Below are 26,505 nucleotides of genomic sequence, written 5' to 3'. Positions count from 1 at the left end.
AGTTTCAGCCACAATCATCTATTTCATTTTCATAAATCACTTTGTATTGGTAAGATAGACTAAAGTACATTTTAACTTGGAGATAATGACTATATTCACTTAAGTTTCAATTTCACTGCGTCTTTCACTTCACAATCCATATCTGAGGGTGCCTATTAATTCCTAGTGTTGAAAGTTTTTTGTGTGGTGTCTATTTAGAATTGTCACTCAAAACACTTCCACTTGTGCAATTGAAAGATATATAGCTTACAGTCGTTCTCCTTTATTTCAGGATGGTGCTTTCCCACATAAGGACCATTCCAGAACTAATTTTGCTTGGAAACATCTCCTCTTCTCTGAAACGTCTTCCCATATTTTCGTTCATGGTCCGGCACCCCAGAGGAACCTTCCTTCACCATAACTTCGTCTGTTCAGTGCTGAATGATGTATTTGGCATCCAGGCGAGAGGTGGCTGTGCTTGTGCTGGTCCATACGCTCAAGACTTGCTGGGGATCAATGAAGATCTTGCTCTTCAGTATGAGAAGATACTGTTGGAAGATAGGTAAGCATTTTATTTTTGAACATTTGAGAAAAACTGCGTAATCTGGAGTAATAATGTTTTCAATATTATTGTCCTCCACAACACAAAACACACAAACAACATGATAAATCACACTTCAAAAATGTCCTTCGACAATTTTTAAGTTTTTTTTTTCCCATTTCTTGGTTATGAAGGCTAATTTTCCATTTCATACAATTGAAGTTAAGATCTGCTAGAAACTGAATAGAAAATTCGATGTTTTGTTTTTCTTTTTTTCACCACAATTGACCAGTCTTCAATATGGCATATACCCTGAGAAACGTGGAGGTCATAATGTGATTGTAAAAAACTTCTTGTGCTACGTATGATCAGACATTTTTATTCACAGCACAAAACAAACAACACAATAAAACACTTAAAATATGTCCATATTTTTGTCCCAATTGTGTAAAATGGGAAATCTGCCTTCAGGTCCAACAAATGTAAAAAAACTTAAAAGTTGTCAAGGAACATATTTTTAAACTGTGCTTTATTGTTCTGCTTAATGTGTTTTGTGCTGTGGGCGAAAATGTCTGCAGTTTTTTATTGCCACATTTTCAATAATGTTATCCCTCCAAAGGAATAGTCAAGAATTGTCACTAAGTTTGAAGGAGATTCAACTTAATTCGTTCTTCAAATCGGAGTTGGTGACTGTTTTCTCCTCAAAGTGCATATGAGCCGCTGCGAAGGTCTTTACACCCTTCTGCCTGCGAACTGAAGCCATTGTCAAACTTCCTTCTCCATTAGTAAACTTGCTGGTGTGGTAAGCATGTATCGAAATATTGAATTTCTGTTTGCTGGAGAATTATGTAAGTCTCAGGTTTCAAGAGGGCAAGAAACCACTGCTCTTCACTGATGTAAGTGTGTGGAAGAGCCCCATCTTAAAATTGACAAAAAAAATTGTGTTGCAGCAGCATTGAAGTCATTTTGTAAATTACAGTAGATACTTCATGTAAATTTGAGCTGTTTACAGTCGGTCATGAAATTTTTGTTTGACTTTTAAGGTTTTCAGTTTACTTTCTCTTGTATGCTAAGAAATTTGCCATGTTTACTTAACATGTGGCTTTACAATTACATCAGTGGGGTTTGATGCAATGACTGTCGGACTTCCCTTTCACACATTTTATTTACAAGGCAGAGAATTGTAACATTATTTTTACTAACTTCCAATTTATGATTCCACCACTGTTTAATTAAATGGTGATAGTTTTCAATAATACACTACTGGGGACCCCTGTATGCAATAATAGAACAACTATGATGAACATTGTGACTGCTGCTACATTCATGAATAACCAGCATTTACTTTATTTCTATTGTACACATACTTATAAAATTAACAGGGAACTTGAGATTAAGAATGCTGTATCAGTATAAATATTTTTAGAGTTGTTGATTTTGATTAGTTTTTGTTATGTAAGAAGCTTGATTTAAAATGTCTTGTGTTGAAAAGTTGCAAAGAAGTTTGTATCAGATTCTTTAAGATGAAATAATATCTTAAAAAGTTAAATTGTGCTCTTTTAATTCTTGCAATGTAAGTGATATAATATTGTGGAAACCCCCTTGAGCACGGAGGACTTAAAATTCAATTTTAAAATTGCGTAAAGGTCTGCTGATCCTTCGTACACCATATATGCTATACATTCAGTGTGATGTACAGTTGCAACATGGTGCCAGAAGTTAAACATTGATTGTACATGAATTTCATAAACATACATTTAAAATTAGTTATAATGAGATTTCATTCTAAAAATAAAACAAACAAGGAATATAGAATAGTTTGATCTTCATAAACAAGTATTCAAATCCTATTGGTCATTATACGTGATTTATACAAAGTGCATTAGCATTCGAATGATGCGACTGTACCTGGGTTCAATTCCTGGTGAGGACCCAAATTTATGTCTCTATCATAGACAACTGGAGAGCTACATGAAAAGAAGTCTTAGTGAACTCCAATCTAGAAAGCCAGACAACAGATACAAGGGTCTCAAAATGGTGACCACACATTACATTATCCAATGAAAGCAGTTTGCAACTCTTGGCCCTTGAAGAGCTGTTACAACATAGTTTCATTTTTTAAATTGTATATTATACACCTTAACGTGCAGTATAAGAACTGGTTTAATAATTTGAGTTCAAAAATTCAAGACTTCTTAAAGAGTATGCACGTTAAACTGGCATGTTTAATGCATACAAACCTTGAAGTAAGCGTGCAGTGGAAGATTTCCACCTTAAAGGTCTACTTATTTGCTATGGGGCAACTATGCTATTCGAATGTACAGATATAACACTGTTCCAGTTTATGCGAGTTTATTTACATAATGTGCAAGCACAATTAGACTACATAAATAAAGTTTGTTCGACGATAAACTCACTGAAAGAAAAGCATTGTCTTCTCACTTAGGCCAGTTTGATGGATATTCGTTTAAACCTTAAAAAATATTTATGCAAGAAATATACTCGCATGTAAGAAGGAAGAAGTCATTGTTTATGCTGTTAAGAAGCACTTTGATGTTTGGAAAATAGATCCTGGAGATTACCATTAGAGTAATCAATCGCACTGTAGTTCCACACCGCGGTCGTGTGGTCCAAGGTGCATTTTTTTGGGCTCTGGCTTCAGGATGCATGCAGGTTCTTGTGGGGGGAAAGGGGTGTAGCGTAACTATTTTCCAAAAGATTTCGGCCTGTGTATTGGACCAGTGGTGACCCACGATCGTGAGGAAATTGGGGAACTACATGAGTAGCATAACCTGGTCCAGCAACCCTACATCAATGATTGGGAGTTTCACTTCATTGACCACGGGTCACCCTGAAACTGATTGGATCATCTCCTACTTCTGGTCAGGGAGAGGCTGCAGTCGGTAGGTAGGCACTGACCCTCATGGGCTGTTATGCCATAGATTATTTGTTAATCACTAGGGCCCGGGCTTCATTTGGCTTCAGATCTATTATTGGGGTGAGATCTTTACATATCTGATGAAAATCAGCCGAAATAGACAAACTTGCCACGTTTTTACAACATATTTCTTCAATTTTGTTGTAATAAGACATATTTCTGTATAATTTCGTAATTCTCTCGCACATAATCGGTTATTTCATATTATTTTCTTCCTGAGGCATGGCATCTAGCAGGCATAATTGTCGTACTGATAGCCAGTAACACTTTTGAAAAAGTCACGCCATGCCACTGTTTTCTTCGTAGCTTTAGCACCATGGACGTCCGCAGTATTTTTTTCCAGGGAGGGGCAAGCAAGGTATTTTTTCCAGGGGGGCCAAACGAAGGCAAATTTTCCCCAAAAATAGTGTTGTTCCCTAAAAAACGTTGCTGAAATTTGAATTTATGGTGTTCATGCAATAATTAACACACATTATTGTGGCTAAAATGAAATTATATATGTGAAGTACATATTTTTTGGTAGAACTTTCATTTTCCAGGGGTGGGGGCATGCCCCCCCCCCCTTGCCCCCCCCTTCCAGACACCCATGTTGAGCACAATGGATAGTTCATATTGTCGATGACAGGATATGGAAGTTACGGAGGAAGAAAGGTGCCGTCTTTTCTTAGTACAGAAAAAATAATACCCCACTTTTTTCATCCTCCCGACAATTGATACCATGCAAACATTATTGAGGCGGCAAAATGTTCTCTCTCATTGTTGCACGGGAAGAAAAGAGTTTCGTTCTCATTTCTTTGCCTTTTTCGCTTTTCACAAAAATCACTCAAAAGTAAAAATAACATTAGGTATATTACAGCCCCAACTCTACTCTATTGGGTATGGGAGAAATTCGAGAGTACTGTTGTGCATATTTTTGACTTTACTGGGAATATTTCTGCATTTTTCTGACATATTTGTAATTTTTCATGACATATTTTCCAATTTATATGACATAATTACATACATATTTTACAGTTTTATAGGACATAAAGTCCCGTGCCCTATTAATCACACTATAGCCACAAGCAGTGGGTAACTCTCACATATGGTGTATATTTATATCAACTAGTTTATGACCAACGTTACTCCATGACAATTTTGCAGAAATCTTGCACTGTTTTTTTTTATTCTCTCCAGTCGTTTAGATCGCACACATCTGCGTCGCAGGGAGGAGCATTCCAGCTTTGAAATGTTGCGGCCGGGCTTCGCTCGTATCAGTCTTCCTTTCTTCATGCCTGATGCAGAAGTAGCATTTGTGTTGGAGGCTTTGAAAATGGTAGCTACGGAAGCGTGGAAGTTGCTGCCCCAGTACATTTTAAACCCTGAGACAGGGGAGTGGAGGCATAGGTCAAATCTGGTACGTTTATGCCCTCTTATCTTGATTAAATTATTCTGTTACACTCTCATATAAAAGATAATGAAAGCATGAATTCTGTAATGCTTAAAAATTTTTCTGTAAGATGTAAGTTGCCTAATTTTACAACTTCAAGCACCAACCTAGAAATTGGTTCTCTGTTATTTCTGCTCAAATCCATATTAAGTGATCCTTGCATGAAATAATTCTTGAAGCTTTCCTGGCAGTGAATGATGAAGAGGTTTTCTTGAAATATCAGTCAAGAGACAAGATAACACCCGATTCGCCCAGCACCTACACCTGACTCCTCCTACACAATATGCATAATAAAGTACCTCTTGCCCATCTCTGCACTTCAGTCCCTGAAGATGAGAGTGGCGTTAGTTCCAAAAGCTCAGAAGCCTAACCTGAATCACCTCCTGGCTTACATCCGGAGAAAACCTCTTCATGATTCTTCCGTGTCTACCAAGAATACTATTTTGCTATTTTTTTCATCTAGCAACCCTGCGTATGTCTACAGCTATACTCCTTCCAAGAAGTCTGGAACAATACCATGCGTAAAGGTAGAGAAGGGAAGAAAATAATTGGGTGGATTGAATCAGAAGCGTTGCTGCAAATGGCTAGTCATGTTGCCCCTCCATACAATCCCTTTCCCTCTCTTACGTTCACTGTTCTAGTCCTTTCAAGTCACTTCTTGCACAAAGGACTTGCTTTCGTTTGCTTGCTCCACAGACTGCTTGGACAAAGTATACCTGCAGTTCCTTATAGGACAAAGCTTTGGACTACATGCAACCAACAGCCAATGTTAATAGGAATTCTAGCTTTTGTGGCAATGTGATTCGAACAAGTGTTCTCTGTACAGTTAGAATATAAAAGCTGTCTAGAAATTAACAAGTTAAACCTGTTGAATACCACTATGTTAAAGTATCAGCAACTTACATGTCGTTTTTTTATGTATTGTGTTTTTTTTCTGGCACTGAAAAAATTATTCTTACAATTTCAGGTGTTCAAAGATAGAAGATGGCTTGGTTCAGTGCATTACACAAATGGAAGAATGCAGTTCAACGAGCCAAAACTTTCCAATGCTGGTAATTTTCCTCGTGATAATGCTGAGTGCTTGCAAATTGCAAGAAACATCTTTAACAAAGCAAGAAAGGTATGTTCCGTTTATGAAACTGTAAGAAAAGTGCTTTTGTCTGCATTGCCTGGATATTAGGGCAGTGTGAAATAACAAAAATATTGAAGTACTAAGCACGGTTAAGCTTAAAAGTTATGGTTTTTGGTCAGTATGCCTCAGTATAACTTGGTTTTTATTAAAAAAATATGTTCCATCTGTACTTGTGCATTAAAATTTGTAGGAAGGAAAACTTTTTTTTTCACTTTTTGTCCAAAGTAACCTGAAATAAGTTGTGGAAGACTGTAATTAACAATAGACACCTTGCCTCATGCCAGACACATTGGCATACAATCTATGTTGGACAATTCAGGGCTAATTCGAGGCATGGTATTGAAAGGAGCCTATATGTACTTGATTCTGAACGCCGTGACTTTCTAATTTGTGATTTATTGCTATTGAAACGTACCCAAAAATTATAATGGCGTATCTGCATCCTCTCATACCCACCCTACCACCCGACCATATGTGACAATAGGATAATTTCCATCTCTTCTAGGCAGGGCCTCCTCTCTAGAAAGTTTTGGCTCTTGGACGATTGGCTTAGCAGTAAAGCTATTGCCTTGCAATGAAGGTATTTCCCCAGTCGATGCACATTACACTTTGGTTCGGATTTGACTTTAGAGTGGGGGTCCATTTCAATCAGTCTATATGGACTGAAAACAAATTTTGCCAAACTATTATTGTCTCTTGTAGATTTTGTGGCTTGTAGTGTGCCACGATTGTGTTCAGATGGTCCAGATACTTGACATGATGCTTTTAACCCCATTATCAGTTCGTTCCTCTACATATGTATTGGGTTGGTTGATTTGCTTTATTTTACTTCACTTTTTGTGCCACTTTTGGCTAATTTGCGAAGATGGGGATGAGTGATGATATGATGAAATTGATGAATTGACACTCATAAACATCCATGTCCAGGCCGGAATTCGAATCCGGAAGCCCTGGTGTCATAGCACTATGTGCTAACCACTCCACCATGGGGGCAGACTACGTATGTATTGGAGTGTAGGTGACTTAGTACAGTATAGAAGAGATGCTATAGATCAGATATGGTACTTTGCAGTGGTTTCACTGAAGACTCAGCGACAACACCAGCATTCCATTCAGTGTTCTGGCTTGACCAGGGCATATTTTGTGAGTGTCCCATCATTTTCATGCAATCATAATTCATCTGTTGTTGCAATTAGACAAAAGTGACAGATAAGCACTTCACACGGTACTATGTATATTTTATTTTGATCTTTTGTCAGTTCTTGCTTTGGTGAAGCTGATCGCAATTCATTGTCTTTCTTGTAGATGGCTCAAAGATGCTCACTACCAGACCACAATGCAATTTTCGATGCAGACACAGAGAAGTTACGCTGGTTCATGTTGCCAAGCGAAGCTCAAGATCTCCTCCTTGGAAGCTCTCAGAATGTGAAGCAGTGTGTTCCGTTTGATCCTGTGAAATATCTTGGCTCAAGAGGTATAGAAGAAGTTCCTTTGAGTCCAGTCCAAATTAACGGCATTTGCAGAAGAAGCATGGATTGTGCGACTCCACCACCGGTTGTTAATGTTGTCCCTGAGATCTCGAACGTGCCTCCAGCACTGAGTGAGACACAATGTGTTAGGAACAGTCCAGTGAATTTTAGTGTCGGAGGAGTGGTAAATCCAACTAATATGTTCTTCCAGATGCCGATAAAAGTAACTCCTTACAATAATATCAGAGTGCAACCTGCCCTTACTTCTCCAGTTAGCAACCCTTCCCCTCCGGTTGGAAGTCCTTCCAGTGTTAGTTCTATTCCGGTACTGGAAGAACAGCAAAGGCAGTGTTCGTTTAGCATCCAGACCGAACCTAAATCTCTGGAAATAGACCATGGCGGTATTTCTTCTCCGATGCCAAGTCCGAGTTTTCTCCAAAACTGTCTGTTCACTAATGAACTGGGACGATTGTCACCATCCTTGTTCATCAACTCGCAAAACCCGGAGCATCTCCACGCTTACGTAAAGGAAAAGACGCAAGAACTCGCCACGGAAATAAAGTCTGAAATTCGCGAAGTGATATCGCAAGTTGAGGATGTTCTTTCGGAAAGTGTAGATCAAGATAGTTTGGATTATTCTAGTGTCGGCAGGCAGAAGGAAGATTCCTGTTCACTTAAAGTCGAAGAGGTCGCCGAGTACCTCGTTGAAGTGTCGAAGGAACTCGTCGGCGAAGTGAAATCCGAATTACATGAAGTGATAAACGTGGTTGATGTCCTTATAGCCGAGAGTCCGGAGGAAAAGGACATGCCCATGAACCCAAAGGACTTGTGTTCAGCTCATCAGGCTAATCTCGAACTGAACAATCAAGTTGAGTCTTTGCATGTCTCGTTTCAGAACCAGACTAGCCAAGACAAAAGTGATGAGAATCCGGCAGTCTTGACCAGGGATGCAAAGTCTTCAAGCAGAGCTATGGAACAAGGTTTCGTAAGACCAGCAAGATCATGTATTAACAGTCTCAGTTCTCAAGATAGTGGAATCAATTTGTCGTTTCAAGAAAGTGAGCCAGGTGTCTGTGTGAGGCTGGAATCGTTGGAGTCACAACAGTCGTTAAGTGTACAAAATCCAATTTCTGCCAAGTGCGACTGCTCGTCGAATGATCGTGCAAGACAAGAGCAAAGTGAAAAAAGGTTGGATGGACAGAAAGAACCTCAGAATGAAGTCAGATGGCACTGTCCTCCGAAGAACATCTGGAAACCTGCAGTTGAGGTAAGTAGTCATTGTAGAATCAATATGTTTGTTTGCACTGGTGAAGATAACATATGTATTTGTGGGACAATGTAAATTCTACAAATATGGCAGAAATATTGTCAAAACTACTAAAGAAATGGTATAGAACATGGTATAGAAAATATTAAATACACATTTTTTTTTGTAAAAAAATCAATATTAGTACCAGTGTTTTGTTTCAGAATTAATCAAAACTTGAAGGTTGATAATGAATTCTGAATGTTTTTTTAACTCCACTTTATGCACAGATAGGCTAACTGGTATTGGACCTACAGTTTCCAATAGAATACAAGCAACTAAGTGCCTCCACCAAGTATCAAACCTTGCACGACGTTACCACTATGCCATTGGAAGACCGCTTAATAATCATCCATAGTATGTATGAAATCCAGAACAATGTTGACAAATTATCATTATAATGAAAGACAAATATCACATTAACTAGGGACATTTATAAAAATTTCATTCAGTTAATCAGTCTTAATGAAGTGATAAGGCACAGGTAGGTTAGACCTAGTGACATCCTCAAACCTTGGCTCAAGTTATCAAGGAAAATATTAAATGCAGGAGAAAGATCATAAATAGGACTGAGTTAAAAAGGAATCCACATCCTCCCATCCTTTTTGCTAAATGTCTTCACAATTATGACGAATGGACTTCCGTTGCAATTATTGTATACAAAATTCTGTCGTATTTGAGGAAGTTTGATTCTTTTCAATAAGGTACCAGGGTCTCAAATGAGATTGAGAATCTTGGACACTAAGTATAATCAAGTTGAAGCTCAGTCTAAAGCATAACCAAGATAGGAGATTAGATTTGAAGACATAAATTAGATGTTCATAAAATTAAACCAGTTTATTGAGTTTTGTAACCTTGCTTGTACTTTAATAGTAATAAAAAGTATTTTCCAACATAAGGTGCAGAACATTATCTTACTTTGAATCGGTCATTGTGTTAAAACTGTCATGTTATACCTGTATAGACTTTGCCTAGTTTCATCACAATGAATCATATTTGTTTATAAATATTGCCTTTATTTTTTTGTGTGTATCACAAACATTCATGAAAGTGTAAACAGAACTTGTACAGTGGCCAATAATGCATTAGTATCATAATATATGTCAACAGCTATCATGCACAATATTTGTTGCAGGCACTTCAAGAATTTGATATGATACGAAATGGGGACAAAGTGATGGTGTGTTTATCAGGTGGGAAGGATTCGCTGAGTCTTCTGCACACGCTCCACCAGTATCAGTTCTATGCTCAATCGAAGGGTATTCATTTCACACTGGGTGCTGCAACTGTAGATCCAGGAAGCACAGCTTACGACCCACGACCACTCATCCCATACCTGGAAGCTCTTGGTGTTCCATACTTGTTTGAGGAGCAGAGTAAGTGTGTTTAAAAGGGAAAATTGCTGCATGATTAAATCCAGTGCTGTAATTTTAAAAAATATATAGGGAATGAACGAAATTTAAATTTTAAAAAATACCATTACAATAACACTAAGCCACGCATCAGGTCAAGTTTGCAGCAGGTTTTATGTATTGATCCGCTCGAGTACGGCACTCAGAATCATCCATGCCAGTCTTACCTGAACCACCGAGCTCTTCATATCAGAGACAATGAGAGAATCGGAAGTATTGCCAACCCATCAACACATCAAAATCCATACATGCATGTCAAGTGGAATGAATTTCTACTTCTTTAGTCTCCTAAACCACACATTTTTTTTATTTTTAAATCACTTTCTGTGCATAAACTGTGCAATAAACGTGTTATTGTTTAATCATGAAATATCTTCGAAACATGAGGGTGCGTGTGTGGGGGAGAATTAGGTTGTATCGAGCGATCAAAAAGAAAGAAAGGCATCCCTTGAATTTATTGTAAGTTATTGCTTTTGGTTGACAAAGATTAAAGTTCTTAAAAATTTTGTTGCACCATTTGCAAGCATCGGTTCCTTATAAGACACATAAACTTGAAGTTTATATGCCACAAAAACAGCATGATTTGTTATTGATGATGTTATACAATGTACCAGCTAACGACAGGTATGTTACGTAAAATTACTTTTTGAAAATCAGGAATGTGCAGTACAAATTTGTATTCAAAATTAAACTTATTTTTTGCTAGAGAAAACTTCCCACAAAACTAGGCCATTTGTGCAACGGATTCCTTACAATACCAGAAGTTACTGTTTGCACGATAATATTAAGGGGGTGCTAAGCAAGGATAATGATATTTCAAACATCAAGCACGGGTGTTCTTTGAGAGTGTTCCTTCATCAATTTTTCATATCGTCACTCATCCTAATCTTCACGATTAGCCAAAAGTATCAAGAAAGCTAAGCAAAAGAAATCAATTAAAAAAATGTTAAAAAAAAAAACGTTTTGCAAGGAAGAAAGGTTTCCAGTATTCTCCATTTTTTTTGTGTGCGTCTCTTAGTTTTCGACATAAGGACTACTGAAAACATTGTGTTATGTTCATAAATGATCATGCATCCTACACACATGCACGCCCGCGCACCTGTACGCACACACATTTCCTTTGTTAAAAATGTCATTAATCAATTTTATTCTCAATTTTAAAATGCGCTACGATGCCAGAGGTCCTGAATTCAAATCCTGGTCTGGGCATGAATGTATGTGAATTCATCAATTTCATCATATCGTTGCTCATCCCCATCTTTGTAATTAGCCAAAAGTGGCATAAAAGCGAAGTAAAATAAAGCACATGTAAATTTTAAAAAGGAGCCTCATTCAAGCAAAATATTATCTTTGTTTCAAAGTTGGTTAATTCATTCATGGAACAGTAAAGAAGAGTCTTCAACAAAGCCTTCGTTGCTGCCAATGTGTGTAACAATAAGCCTCCCCCCCCCTTCTCAGATGGCTGCTTTAATCCAGTGCTCAGCCCACCAATGAAAGCCTGGCGGTGGTTACGCACAGTGGTATCCTCCCACGCTTTATTCAAAGTATGTCCTGCATTGACCCATGTCTCGTCCAAATAATAAATATGTTCTTTTTTTTTCGCGGCGGTTCCTGTTTATAGTGTGGAGATACTTGTCGCCAAACAAGAATATCTTCCCTCTCCAGCAACACAGACTATCGTTTCCTCCTATTAAAATCAAAACCCAAATCATTCAACACCCGACACACAGCTCGAGCACTCATTGGTGGTAAATCACTCTCACTTCTTATTTCCTGCGCCAGTTTTTTTGAGGTTGGAAGTTCATTGCGAAGGTAAAACTAGTGTACTTTCTGGCCAATTAGTCGCTTAGAGAAATCATCCAACACCACCATTCTTGAACGATTTCCTTTAGCAAGGGGCCTCTTCTTGCCTGGTACACTCTTCGCCGCGTAAATGGAACGTTCACTGACACCTGTCAACACACGTCAATCTCATCATCTCACGTCCAGTCTTATCCGGGTATTGTTGCCTTAAGGATGAATATACATTTAAAACAACTTGTTTGGCTTGACTTTGGAGAGCTTTCCCTCTTGAATGCTACCTAAAATAACATTCGGGCGAAACTGCACGCTCAACAGGAGACCTCGATTCAGCCATTCTCGTTGCTGTGCAGCTCGATTAGCAATGAATCACGATAAATGTAGGGTTAAAATAGTACGGTCTGCAACACTGGTGTCAGACGGATTGGTGATTCCACGCATACTGCAACCATCTTCAAGTCCACCTCGACTCGCTCTTGAGTTTAAGTGTTCATTCACCGCTACCGACAGCCTAGTTGGCGATCTGCGGTTCCAAGTTCATTTGCTCAGTGATTGCAACCGATCAGGTATATATCTGCTAATATATATATTATTTTGTCTACATATTACAAATGTATTAATTGTTTCCTTGCAAGTATGCAGTTATGTCGGAATAGAACTCGTCTCAACGGAACTATATTCTGCGCACACGTTTGGATCTACATGTGCGAAAAGTAGCTGCAAAGTTGACCTGACATGCGGCTTAGCAGAAAAGTGTATATTTCTGAAAGACTTCTTAAATAATCTGCCTTCTTAAATAATCTGCAGACTATTCTTTACGAAATACAATTCTGTGTAGGGCAGACCCCATCCAAAATAGCGGTGCTATCTTGTAGTAAAGTCATGAACCACATCTTCAGACGAGGTTAATGCTCGGCTGAACCTTTGGCCTAGCCCAGGACAGCTTTTTAGAATTTTCCTCTTTCAAAAAAACTGCTATGTTATTCCAAATCTGAAAAATTACATTTGCTTAGTTCCATCTAGGACAGTGGTTCTCAACGTTTTTCAGTTTGGGAGGATATTACACTTCACGCACCCATAAGCATAGGCACCGGCAGAATTACCTGTAGGGGTGTGCACCCAGTTTATAATCATATTTTTGCTAACATCCGAGTACTTTAAGAAGCCCTCTTTTAAGCTTGCTTAAAGAAATTTCACATACTTCATTCTAGAAAAGTAAATATGTAATTTAAAAGACTAATTTACAATAACATCTAATTGAACACACATGCTGAAATTGAAAACTTTTTTTTATTAACCCACTGAACTAATGGGGCTGCCTTTTCCGTATAAGCTGGTGTATGTTGTGTTCAATGATGGTTAATAGTCGTAAATTCGAGTCGAAGTCTTATTTCTGTATTTGCTTTCACTTGAATCGGAGATGAAAATCCCTCTTCACACAAATATGAAGTAAAGAACGGCATGAGCAACTCTCATCCGAAAGTTCCGGAACTCGCCTCTAAAGATATCCAAACTTTGTTCAAGTCTGAATCTAAAAATTTAGTTTTAATGGCAGAATCACAGCTCATATCGGACAGTTGTTCCCGTAGTTTTACTGACAACATGTCATCATTTGTTACATACTTTGGCCACAAACTGATTTTTCTCTGAAATTCCGAAACCGAAACAACAAATATCCATTTGCCTTGATTTAAACATCAGAGAGATGCCAGTAAACAGCAATGGTAGAGTGCAAATAACAGAAATGTAGAGTTTATACTACATAAACAAGAGTTGAATTTAAATTGTAAAAACAATATATCTTAGTAATTTAAATGTAATAGGTTTTTAAGACAATGCAAATAAATTTTCGAGACTTCACAGCCCATCAAATGTCCCCTCGGGACGTGGTTCATGGGTCATGCCCCATAGGTTGAGAAACAATGTTCTAGGGCATTGACATGACAATTCATGTGGTTTGCTTTTGTTGTTGCCTAGGTATTCTAAATAGTTTTGTGCCTACGTAAATTAAACTAATGATAATATCTAGAGAACAGTGAAAGCAAATGCCATGAGTATTCACGTGAATGCTCCTAGAAGGAATCCTAAGCGCATGTATTTTTTCCAGATTTTGGAATATCATAGCGGTTTTTTGAAAGGAGAGGAAAATTCAAAAAAGCTGCCCTAGGGTCGGCCAAAGGTCCAGCCGAGATCTTCTTATATATATATATATATATATATATATATATATATATATATATATATATATATATATATATATATAAAATTGTTTAAACATATGACTACGAATATACCGTATTTACTCGTGTATAATGCGCACTTTTTTGCAAAGTTTTTGCCCCAAAAAAGTGTGGTGCGTATTATGCACGGAATAATTTTTTGATGTTTACGGAACCCTATCATGTTATATATCGTAAAGCTTGAATTCTGCAGTTTATGAATATGGCAACAGTATTACATTCAGAATGGCGACACTTATTTGCAATGCGGTTGAAATAAGCTCATTACAAAAGGAAGGAACGTTCTGATTTTTATGGTACTTTGTATGAAAAAAAGATAAGGAAAAAGAAAATAATTAAAATGTATTACTGGCAAAATAATATGACACATATGGAGTGTGCAAATGCCTTAATGGAAGAAATCTTGTGCTGATAACTGCTAGTTTGAGAGTCCTGAATGTGACTCCTATAAATGTTTCGTTAGCCATAGAAAAAGTACATATTTTGAAGTTTTAAAGAGGAAATTAGCAAAACCACTTATAAATGTTTCAAGGCCATGTGCTACAATTTTTCACTTTGTAATGTAATGTTCTCCTCTTGGTCCACATAGCAGCAGGTGCTCATTGAATAGGAATGATGTAATTGACTGTTGATCGGCATAACAACAGCTTTACGACCTACAACTAAGAAAGCCATTTATTGAACCTGGATTGTACTGTGCATTATATACGAGATATAAATGTTTGTCACTTTTCCCTATCAAAAACCAGGGTGCGCATTATACACAGAGGGCTGCATATCGGTCAGAATCGCTTACTAGGCCCGCCTGGCTGGTTGGGCGGGCGAGTAAAACTATATACCTGGGTTTCGACCCGTCGAGCATCGAAAGCCCACGGGTAACTGGAAGGCCTTGCAAGACGAAGCTCGCTTATGTTCAGCGAACGCTCATTCCGGTTTTGCACCGTCTCCAGATACATGAGTCACGCAGTCACCGTTGCCAACTTTTAGATTCTAAACTGTTCTAGGAGCACTCAAAATGTTCATCACTTTTATCAATTTGAAATTGCAGACATTTATTCCTTGGTAGAAAACATTTGTATCACTCACACCCAGTGGCGGCGATTGGGTTCCAAAACTAAGGGGCCAAGGTGCAAAAGTGGGGGGGAGGGTGGGGAAGGACAGTTTAATTTCCCTTGATACATGAGGTTAGCGTGATGCAAAAGTTTCAAAAAGTCGGGGGGGGGGGGCAACTGCACTCTCTCGGCCCCGCCCCTAATTGCCACCACTGCTGACACCTGTAAAGGAGTACGAAGCAAGTTTTGTAAAAAGTGCCATCGTAAATATTTTGGACTTTGTGTTACTGGTGGTTGTTCTACATTATACTTTTGCGGGGGGGGGGGGGGGGGGGCTGCTCCCCTATGATGCAGTGGTAGTGTCGTCGCCTTGTAATCAAGGAGTACCGGGTTCGATACCCGGTGGAGGCACATGGTGGTTCGGATCCCACTTTAAACTGTATATCCAGTCCCGATTAGCATTATTGTGCATAAATTGACCAAATAAATGAATCAATCAATCAAACAGATTTTCTCTCTGGGGTAATTTTGGCAAATCAATATCCGAATTAGTTGCTCAAGATCCCCCCCCCCCGACACTATGGCACGATGGTCCATAAAATGGAACATGAAATCAGAATTTGCATTATAAAAGGTTTTTGAATATTGCCATCTCTTTCAACAAATCGTCGTTCGCTCATGTTGTTGTAACACCAGTAAGCCTTATTTACATGATATGAAAAACTCAATATGCTGACCAACGCAGAAATTTATTGAATTTTAAAACATAAACTAAACGTACCGTTTCAACCTTCTAGCAAGGTTTTCTTCAGACTCTGTACCCAGTACAAAAAAAAAGTTGTTGCTAGTTATCTAGTTCTACAGACCGCATTGATAGTAATACGATGCAAAATATAATTACAGGCAATGCTATTTACACATTTCAACAAACGAACAACGTAAAAATGAAACCGAGAGGAGATTTACGATTTCAAGACCAGAAAAGTGACATAAAATGAATAAGACACAAAAACCTATTTGAAGACCTTCGAAACAAATTTGGAAAATATGTGGTAGTTGGTTTGACATAATAATGAAACTAATTTGAGAAGTTACAAAAATCTTAGGTACAGTGGCATAGCAACATATCGCGAGACCCTGGGCGAGATTAGAATGCAAGCCTTCATCCGTTCTTGAAGTTTGAAATAGCAATATGAATCGATATACAGTCATCAAGGAAACGTCAGCAAATTATTATATTTATATAATAGCCTATAATAATAATTAATTTCTGACGAAAATTATATTTAATAGTACGCGACAGAGAAATTTACACTTGGCAGAGCTACATTAACACGCTGCTGGAATTTTCATTAACCAAGGCAGTAGTAATAGTACGTTTTTTAAGATGTTCTTTAGACAGTAAGACATCTGAAACATCCTTAAATATGCTAAATTTTCTTTTAAAAAAATCAGAAATACAAACTAAGAACCTTTAAATATAACCTATATATTATTTAATGAGTCGTTGTTTGTTTCCTCATTTCAAAATTTGTAGGATGTAAATGTCACAAACCATGGCTTAAGTAGAAAATATCGAAGGACGCACATAAAATGTCTGTGCTTGATAGAGCGGGTGGGAGGGGCTGCGCTAAACCACAATCCTGTCTAGGGGCCCAAAGTATTACTCTTCGACACAATCGGTTTCAACACCAACAAATCATAAAACGATAGTCATTTGCCCCACAAATGTGAAATCTTTGGTGTAATCAATTGATATAGCTAATTTGACTTTTTTAATTAGCAATTTTGACTTTGTTGCACATTAATTGTACCAGTTTACTTTGAATTTTAGGGCTTAGATGATAATAATAATTGTGAATCTCATTTTGCTGTTACGTCTTAATGTTCTTGTAATATTAAATATTTGACGCAGTGGCGTAACAAAATCGCAAAGTACGCGTCCGCGAGAAACAAATTTGGGTCCCTCAAGTACAGTCGGATTCTTCCAGGAAATGTATGTAATTACTTAGAATGGCTGGTTATGGCTACACTTACATTAATAATTATACAAATCGATGCTCTACCTCTGAATTTTCACATATTACAACATATTAGTTAGCCAAATATCAGCTGCCATATTTATTTACAGTTTAATGAAAATTACACTATTTACGGTTTAACGTGATTAGTATTTTCTACATTATTCTATTTAAAAAATGTGCTATTTTTGCTTATAAAAATTATTGAATTTTAAATCAAGGGAAATTTAAGTGCTTTTTTCAGATGACATATTACATTTATTTTCGTTTGAGCTTCACCTCATCAGGACATATATTTTGTTTCCTTTATTTCCTTTCTTAGAGCATAATAAACACCATTAAATGAATACGAGATTAATATACTTTCAGATAAAGTGATTCTGATATCTACAAATTTCTTGTGTACATTATTCTGTAATTTTATTTAAAGTGATTTCAATAAGTGATTTTTTAAAAAATAGAATTCCCCAATTGAAGTTTTGATTTAAATCAAACCACCTTGCTTAACAGAAAGCTGGCTTCTGGGCAGCTAATGATACTTTTACATTAGATCTTACCCTTTCTCGTTCAAGAGTGAGATTACTGAGTCCAGTAAATTTGGGCTGAATCATGCCATTCGACACTACCTTCCAGAAGTTTTTCCTAAGTTTCAATTTTGAGAAAGATAGTTCTTTTTTTGTGGTTGTTACTTGAAGAGTAGGAAAAAAAAACGTGGTTGTTATTTGAAGAGTAGGAAAAAAAAAACAGAAGACTGTACAGGATACAGAGAACACTGAAAGCTAGTGCAGAGCTATCAGGAGAAGAAACTTTGCCAAAGCACTTGATTTCAGATTTAAGCACATTCCTGAAACGTAAAACTTTATCATGATATTCTGAAGATAAATCATCTTCGTGCCAGTTACAGAGGGCAATAGCTGCATCTGAAGTTGTAGGAAGGAAGGAAGAACTGCCAATATTATCCATACCCTTCCTCAGTTTAAAACACCGGGAGCATTTGAATGCCACATACTTTGCTCCGTGGCAGTTTGAGGTGCTTTATCATTAACATATTAAAATCGTGTAGGCTATGCAAGGTCACGAGGCAGAAGAAAAGCCAAGACAAAGCGCTTTCTACTGAAGAAAATAATAATTGGATAAAAATGTCCAAGCAATTTTTGCGTTAATGTTTCACATGAGAAATGAGAATTGTTTTGACTTTTAGAGATCCCTTAGGCTTAGAGCTGCCGCCCGCCTCTGATTTGACGTATTCGTTCAAATTATAACGTTAAACTAGAATATAAAGCCAGATCAAAAAACTGTTTTAATTTTATTGCCCACAAAAATTAGCCTTTTCTATCTTTCTCACTTCCATTTATTACGTTTTCCGTATCAACCTCATAGGACGCGAGGCCCCTATATGCTCCCACTTCGCTCACCCCTTGCTACGCCAATGGTTATACAACCTCAAGGCACCTGCGCCTAGCAGAAATTCAAATATTTCCATGCGTAGTGAAATATAATGACCGTTGGCAACACTGACAGCAGTGCTCGCCGTCTACCTGTAAGAACTACATCGAGTCTCAAGGGTCTTCTTAAGACCCGGGTAATAGAAAAACCTGGCAGGCATCGATGCCTGTGCACAACTGTGACGTGAACTCACTTGCGCGATTTCAAACACCTGGGCTTGACGTGCATGTTGCATATTATTGTAGGCGCACCTCCTCGCAGACGGGGTTTTTCCGGGTCTTGTGCAGGTCTCTAATTATACACACACACGTATTATACACGCGTAAATACAGTATATTGTAAAATACCTAAGAATAGCAACTAAATTGAGGTTCATACAAAAAAACAGGGAATCATATTACCCTGTACACACAGGGCAAAATTGTGTATGCATTTTATGTATGCATTTAATCTGTGTTCAGCTGATTCATCTCCTCCTCTTACATAGGAATACTGGAACAAGCAGCTTCAGTGGCTGAGTGCACTTCCATTTGCAGCTTCTGCAGCAGAATGAAGCGTGGTCGCCTGTATGCCGCAGCGAGAAGAGAGGGATACAATGTCCTCACCTTGGGTCAGCATTTGGATGATCTGACTGAAAGTTTCCTCATGTCTGTATTCCACAATGGACGCTTGAGGACCATGAAGGCCCATTATTTTATAAGGTAAGTTATTTATCACTTGTTTAAACACTGCTTTCTCAACAGTGTTTCGGTGCTTGCTTTGTGGAATCGCTGAATTTATCATCTTGATTTGATTTTTGTTTACCATTGCTTTTCTGCCACTTTGGCTAATTGCGATGATGAGGATGCACTATGTGATGAAATTGATACAGGGATACAAAGAACTCCCATGGTAAGGTCAGGATTTGAACACACACTGTGCTAACCACTCCATCATAGAGGTCAGCTCAAATTATCATCTGTTGTATATTTGTACATTGTGAAATCACTCTTTTATCATCTGTTCACAACACCGAAGAGAAAAAGTTTATTCACATCCAATAGCAGGTTTGTTTACTGCCATGCCAACCACTTCATATGCCCATATGCTGGACATCGTAGCTCAGACAATAGACTAGAATAGTACCCGATTGGTGGGTACCATGGCAGTGAAAGTTTTAACATGGTGGCTACTCGCCAGGAATTCTTGGAATTATGCATGAATTATTGGCTCCAGGAATGATGCAGAGTGCGCTATGACACCAGGGTCCCGGGTTTGAATCCTGGCATGTTCTTTGCAAGTGTCCCTTCGTTTCATCATATCATAACTGACTTTCATGTTCGTGATTAGTCAAAAGGGACAGAAAAGCGAAGTAAAATAATCCAAATCAATAAAAGAATAAACAATTATTTACCTCTTGTCAGCTTTTGTAGTTTGCTCAACATGGCAATAGAAGACAAAAAAACCTTAACATCTATTTGGCCTTATACTTAAAAGTGGATATACAGTAACTCCCCCAACTTACGTAATACGCGACTTACGGAAATTCACAATTATGTAATAACTGTACGTAGCTATCGCAAGATTTTTTTTTATGTTAAAAGTGTATTTGTTTGTTTTTATATTCTTTTATATATTTTTCATACTTTTATAGTTTATATCCGAGAAAATACTGCTGCATAATGTTTCATTTATAAAATAATACTGTGTATTAATATATAATATATATATAATATAAATCAAAGAAGGAGAAAGGAAACACTCACCAGACAGTGGAAAGCTTCTAGTGCCTCTACTCTATGTGACGCCAATCTATCTTTCCTCTCCGTTGAAAATGCAACATATGTCATGAAATATTGAACTATTTCTCTTCGTGTGGTAAGTGTGTACTGTCTCCATCATTTGTGTATATACACACACACACTCACACACACACGCACACATATACAATAATAATATATATTTCAGTTTCTTACGAAGTTGCACTTAAGCAATTTACAAATTCAAGTTACGTAATGGATTACAGAATGCATTACTTACGTAACTCTGGAGGTTACTGTATGTGGTTATACATGTTCAGTAAATTAGTGTCAGTAACACTTTGAATACATATATATACATTCAATGACAGTGTAAGAGGGTTTTTCTCTTCTTATATTCGATGACAGTGCAAGAGGGGTAACTCAATTTTTTATAATTGAAGGGAACGTGACTTGAGGGTCATCAGACCTTTCGTGTATGTCCGGGAGAAAGCCCTGAGGCAGTTTGCAGAGAGTAGGAAGCTTCCAATCATACCAGAAAACTGCCCAGCTTGCTTTGAGGCTCCAAAGGTAAGATGCTTCTTGTCATTGTTCATTTCTCTCACTAGTATTCACATGCATGGACTGTTTAATAAATAATTATAGTTATTTTTTTATTCACACAATTTCTCACACTAAAATTTAATTTTATGTTATATTGTTAGCTTAATGTGTAATGTACATGTCATACCAGTTTCATTATTTTGACTTCACTTGTACGCCTGTGACAGCCTGTCAGGTTAAGACAAGTTCAGTTCTGCCTACGGCAATAATGGAGGCAACACATTGGACAAACAATATGTTGTGTTGAAATTCTGTTTTCGTCTAAACAGATTGTCAGTTGAGGCATGTGGAGAGACTGTTCTTCCCTGTAGCACAGCTAGAAGGTTGTTTGAAATGTTTAAAGAGGGGCGACATTCAATTTCAAAGGAAGGTGGACCCAGAGCTCCGACCATTGCTCATGCAAAAGAAAACATCTAACTGTTGTTGTCATTGTGAGAGAAGATTGTCAAATAATGTTAAGAGTACTATCAGAAATACTGAAAATTTCATTGGGTGCCACCCACTTGTTGGTAACAGAAAAATTACACATTGGTGTGTGTTTTGTGGGTTCCAAGACTGCTCTTACCCGAACTATAGGACATTTGCCTGCAAGTTTGCTCACAGTTGAAAATGATGCTACAGGAAGATGTGTTTCTTTCAAATCTAATCACTGCAGATGAAACTTGGCTACATCATTTTGATTCAGAGAGCATACAGTAAAGCATTCGCAGAAAGCATTTTCCATCAGAAGCAGTAGTGAAAGCTGCAGAGGTGATTTTGAAGGACCTATCAAAAAATGGCTACCAGCATGTCTTTGAAGATTGAAGACTGGCAAAAACACTGGGACAAGTGCATCGCATCCAATGGGGACTACGTAGAGAAAGACCATCAGAATTATGAGGATGTGTAAAGATTTGTTGTAAAAAAGAAAAAAAAATATTTATTGAACATCCTTTGTACAGGGTTATTATAAAGTTTTGATCCATTTTTGTGAAAACTACTGATTTCTTCTTTCCCTTGTATGTGATATGAAAGATGCTGATTAATGAAGAGAGAATAGCACATCGTGTATGGTACCTATTCGCTTGACTGCAGCGGAAGACTTTCTTCTACCCCTAAAATCTGCAAATGGACTGGTCCTTTCCCCTTTTCACCTGCACACAGTCTCCCCTTGTTAGGGGATCTTCTCGTGAGCTGACTGCTGTACTTGAGAGTTCACTCAATACATTTGTTTTAATCTAGAGCCTCTCAAAAAAATGAATCGAGACTCTATAATCACCCTGTATATGGGCTCCAGCTTAGCCAAATGGTTAGTCCTTTCATCTTTGTGCGAGCAGTACCAGTTTTGCTTTCCACTGGGGTCCCCCAAAATTTAGGCATTGTCCCAGCATTGCGAGGACAACTGGTGAGCTACTTGAGAAGAAGTTGTAGTAGTGAGCTCCGGTCTCAAAAGCAAGAAAACAGCAGTGATGGGACTTGATGCATTGACCACACATCACCCAATGAAAAAGTCTCTGGCAGGAGGGTTGTAATGGCATGGCATTTAGTTAGTATTCATATATGGGAATGTTCCCTACCATAAAACAAGATTGGGAGACATTTTACATTAGGGATTAATGTAACAGGTTACTTTTTCGGAACTCATATTAAAAACACAGTATTTTGAGGTAGTAGCACATTACTGTACCATGATAAATTCAGAGACTGATGTTTTATTTGTACAGACGAAACATGCTTTTTTTGGTCTTTTGTCCTTGCTAATGCTATGGTATACAATCTATGTAAACCACTGAAGACATTGTCGTCTATTATTAGTTTCGGTGCTGCTGCGAAGTAAGAAACATTGATTTTCAAGAGCTAACTGACATTAAAATTTGTCGTCATTTGGGAAAAACACTGTTGGAGACTTACATTATGCTAAGGACAGTGCATGGTGAGTCTACAATGGCAGTTCAATAGTGTTTGAGTGGCATCAGCAGTTTATAAAGGGCCAAGAACCAGTTGCCAGCAGTATTGAAGCAAAGGGAAAGTCATGCTCATGTTTGATTTTATTTTTTGATTCTCAAGGAATTATCCATTCGGAATTTATTCCAGAAGGCAGAACAGTAAACAAAGAGCTCTGTGTGGATATTTTATGTCGTTTGCGGGAGTCCATTCACCGTAAGTGGCCTGGGATGTGGCAAAGTGGACAATGGTTCCGTGATAATGAACGTGCCCACCGATGTCCCTGAGTTTATGGCCACACATGAAACGTCTACTGGAATGTCCTGCCTATTCATCAGATTTAACCCCCTGCAACTTCCCCTTTTCCCCACATGAAAACCCATCTAATGGAGTGTCATTTCGGGTCAGAAACTGAGGTGAAAGCTGCATTGCAGGAGGATGAAAAACATGGCTTCCAACAATTTTACCAGAGGTAGTAAAAGTGTATCATCGCCCAAGGAGACTGAAGATGGTTGTGCATTGGTCTTGTGAAGTCATCAAGGTAAGGAAACATGATCACAGAGTCCCCAAACTTTTGGATTGTACCTTGTATACTCTTGTTGTTGTAAACTAAATGCCTAAATATGCAGTTTCTTTTACAAAGCAAATATTCTTTGTACATGAACCATTCAGATTCTTCATGGAACTTTTGGAATTTATATATGGTCAGTAGAATATTGGTAATGGTAAATTTTATCAGCATCGACAAAAATTTCATATTGCGCCATCCCTCATTTTTTTTATATAATTACTTTGTCTCAATACTGTCTTTCATTGCAGGAACGTCATAGAATGAAGCAGTTGTTAGCTCAACAAGAAATAATTTTCCCACGGCTTTACCTAAGCCTAAGATCTGCAATACATCCACTGCTTAGCATCAGGCACACTGGAATTGAAAGCAAGCTGTTTTCTCGTCAAAGAGCTCAGAAAGTGCAGTTTGATTCCGACACAGATGAGGAACCTGTGTCATGAAGCTCTTCACTTCTTTGATTTTGTTATTGAATTATTTTTTTTTCATTTTTAAAGTGCCTTTTTTTCATCCTGATTGAAGAGAACATTACACGTAACTCAATGTTAGCAACGGAAGTAATTCTAATTGCATGTGCCAATTGTATGGAATCTTCGTAAGAGATGTGATGAATTCTTTTTTTATCAGTGGTCAATGGTGGACCATAATGTACTTCATAGTGTTTGATACTTATGAAGCTTTTGAATGCGGACTTTTTACATTTATTTTATTGTTGCTTTTTTTTGGTAATGATCTTTTTTAAGGTTGGTTGTTAAACTTGATGCAACAATACAGCCTTCACGATGCATCTTGAATGAGAAGGTTCCTGTGTTATCTGCTACATGTGCTCATTCTTGAATATATTGTTGTGTTGTGCAATGTTCAAGATGGTTGCTGGTTGAGAATAGAAGTTTAAATACGTGCTAGTCATGTTGTTCAAGCATTATTTCAAGAATTTGAATATATTGTGGATGCTTTTTTTTAAGCACATTTCCCTCTTCCCCAAACCATTCTATAGTGAAGTTCATATGGTATTTTTTTTCTTTCATCACACAATACTCATGTTAAATATTTTCTGTTCAAGAAAATATATATAGTGTTAAAGCATGCAATAGGAATATTTAGTAAATGTTGCTAGCAGATGTTGTTGGTATAACAAATGTATTTGGAGACAGTGATACTGTAAAATGAATTTGTGAAGATTTTTTGTAAGTAATAAACCAGTTTTATTCTTCAAATGCGCATTTTAGTAATTCTATTATGTATAGAAAATGTAACATAGGTATTGTGAAACAAATATTCAATAAGGAGAATAATGATTCAGTTTATCTGAAAGCACTATGTACTACACAACAGTTTTGTTTACCACTTTCAAATTCCTGGAAATCTAAAATATGAATTATGTCACTTGATATACAGTATTTTACAAAAAATATTGGTTGTAGTTGTAACATAAAAATAATTGTGTGGACCTTTTTTTTGTCTTTTTGTTTACAGTTATTTAATCTGGTATAAAGTGTAGGATTTGCTGGAGGGTGAAGGGGAATTCCCAACTCCTGGATACTGCATCCTCATTGTACTGCAAATTTTAGCGTTTGGAGGGAAGATATGAATTGATATGTGACTCCATTTCCTACTGGAGGTCATACAAGAAACAGGGAATGTAACTCAATAAATTATCAAATTTGGGATTTGACTCGTGGAGCCTACCCCTGACTGGGGAAGAGGAAAAGGTGAAAAGGATAGAACTTACTTGGCCCAATCACCACTGGCTGGCTGGCAATCTTGTTGGCAATGCCATCCAATAAGCTCATCCCAGTGCATCTTGGACTCGACACCCGAAACTCGTGAGTCAGACACAATGATCACTGTAAACTACGGCCAGTCCCGATGTGCTCGATACTTGACATGTATGTTATGGGGCTCTAAGCACACTGTTCCCAATTCTCAAAAATATGGACTTTTTATTCTGATTAACATACATTGCCTTTTAGTTGAGCCTGCATTTTTTTTCAATCTCTACTACTATATATATGCTCTATATATATACTGCTGGACAAAATAAACCGGGCACTTGCATTTTTTGTGATAACGCGTAAATTCTGATTCGAAGGCTAACTAAATGTTGCAGAAACTGAATTAAGTACGAATGCATAAACAAAGTCCAGGCCTATGAATGGTGCATATGGTACTACATGATCTGCCAAACATTCTGTAATAGATCATTGCAATTCAGATGTCAAATATTAAGGTGTCTGGTTTTCTTTGTCCAGCAGTATATTTTCCAGATGCTTCAAAAAATAAATTACTATAATTCCCCTCCCAGCACTGGTTGTTTTTCGAATATCATATTGGGTTTGCATCAAGATTATATGCAACAGATACTAGACTTTACTGTTTTCCACATCTTAAGTTTTTTCACCTTGGTCTCCTGAAAAATATATAATCGATGTTCTACTGTATAATGGACAAGGTAGATTAATAATCACTCTGTTGATATTTTCTAGGTATGGGACCGATTAATCGGTACTCTATCGGTATCGGCCGATATAGGCATATTGGTGTATCGGTTTATTGGTAAAATTCCAGATTATTTTACCGATCCAATATATCGATAAATATCTGATAATTTAGTGCAAAATTATGCCATTTTGTTGTAATTTTTATGGATAATCTCCATACCCTACTTTCTACAAAATGTAAATGTCTAAATATGCAATTTCTTTTGTACTGCAGTCACCTCGAAACACATTTATTAAGGAGGTCAATGAACCTTTCAGGTTCTTCAAGGACCATTTGTAATTTTATATCGGATCGGTAGAATATCGGTTATCGGTATCGGTATATTTTATATCGGTACTTTACCGGTATCGGCCAAAATTTCATATCTGCCCATCCCTAATATTTTCACTAAAATTGCTGCGAGAT

At 37.5% G+C, this 26,505-nt stretch overlaps 1 protein-coding gene across 2 annotated transcripts in view; it reads left to right on the top strand.

The window, feature by feature from the left end:
• The window catches only part of LOC145993800 (uncharacterized), a 206,120-nt gene extending 181,291 nt beyond the window's left edge, over positions 1–24,829 (top strand). For both annotated transcript variants that reach the window (XM_083129610.1, XM_083129611.1), the window contains 8 exons: positions 272–541; positions 4,635–4,854; positions 5,855–6,007; positions 7,325–8,755; positions 9,930–10,170; positions 19,253–19,466; positions 20,948–21,074; positions 23,850–24,829. In XM_083129610.1, coding sequence (XP_082985736.1) covers positions 272–541; positions 4,635–4,854; positions 5,855–6,007; positions 7,325–8,755; positions 9,930–10,170; positions 19,253–19,466; positions 20,948–21,074; positions 23,850–24,041 — 2,848 coding nt within the window. In that variant the 3' untranslated portion in view covers positions 24,042–24,829. The remainder of the gene's footprint in view (positions 1–271; positions 542–4,634; positions 4,855–5,854; positions 6,008–7,324; positions 8,756–9,929; positions 10,171–19,252; positions 19,467–20,947; positions 21,075–23,849) is intronic.
• Positions 24,830–26,505: the final 1,676 nt, after the last annotated feature.

Source organism: Lepisma saccharinum, chromosome 10 (genome assembly GCF_977018435.1).
Source record: "Lepisma saccharinum chromosome 10, izLepSacc3.1, whole genome shotgun sequence".
In the NCBI taxonomy this organism is placed as follows: domain Eukaryota; kingdom Metazoa; phylum Arthropoda; class Insecta; order Zygentoma; family Lepismatidae; genus Lepisma; species Lepisma saccharinum.
The sequence above is the reverse complement of the archived record's forward strand: the minus strand, read 5'-3'. Positions and strand labels throughout refer to the sequence as shown.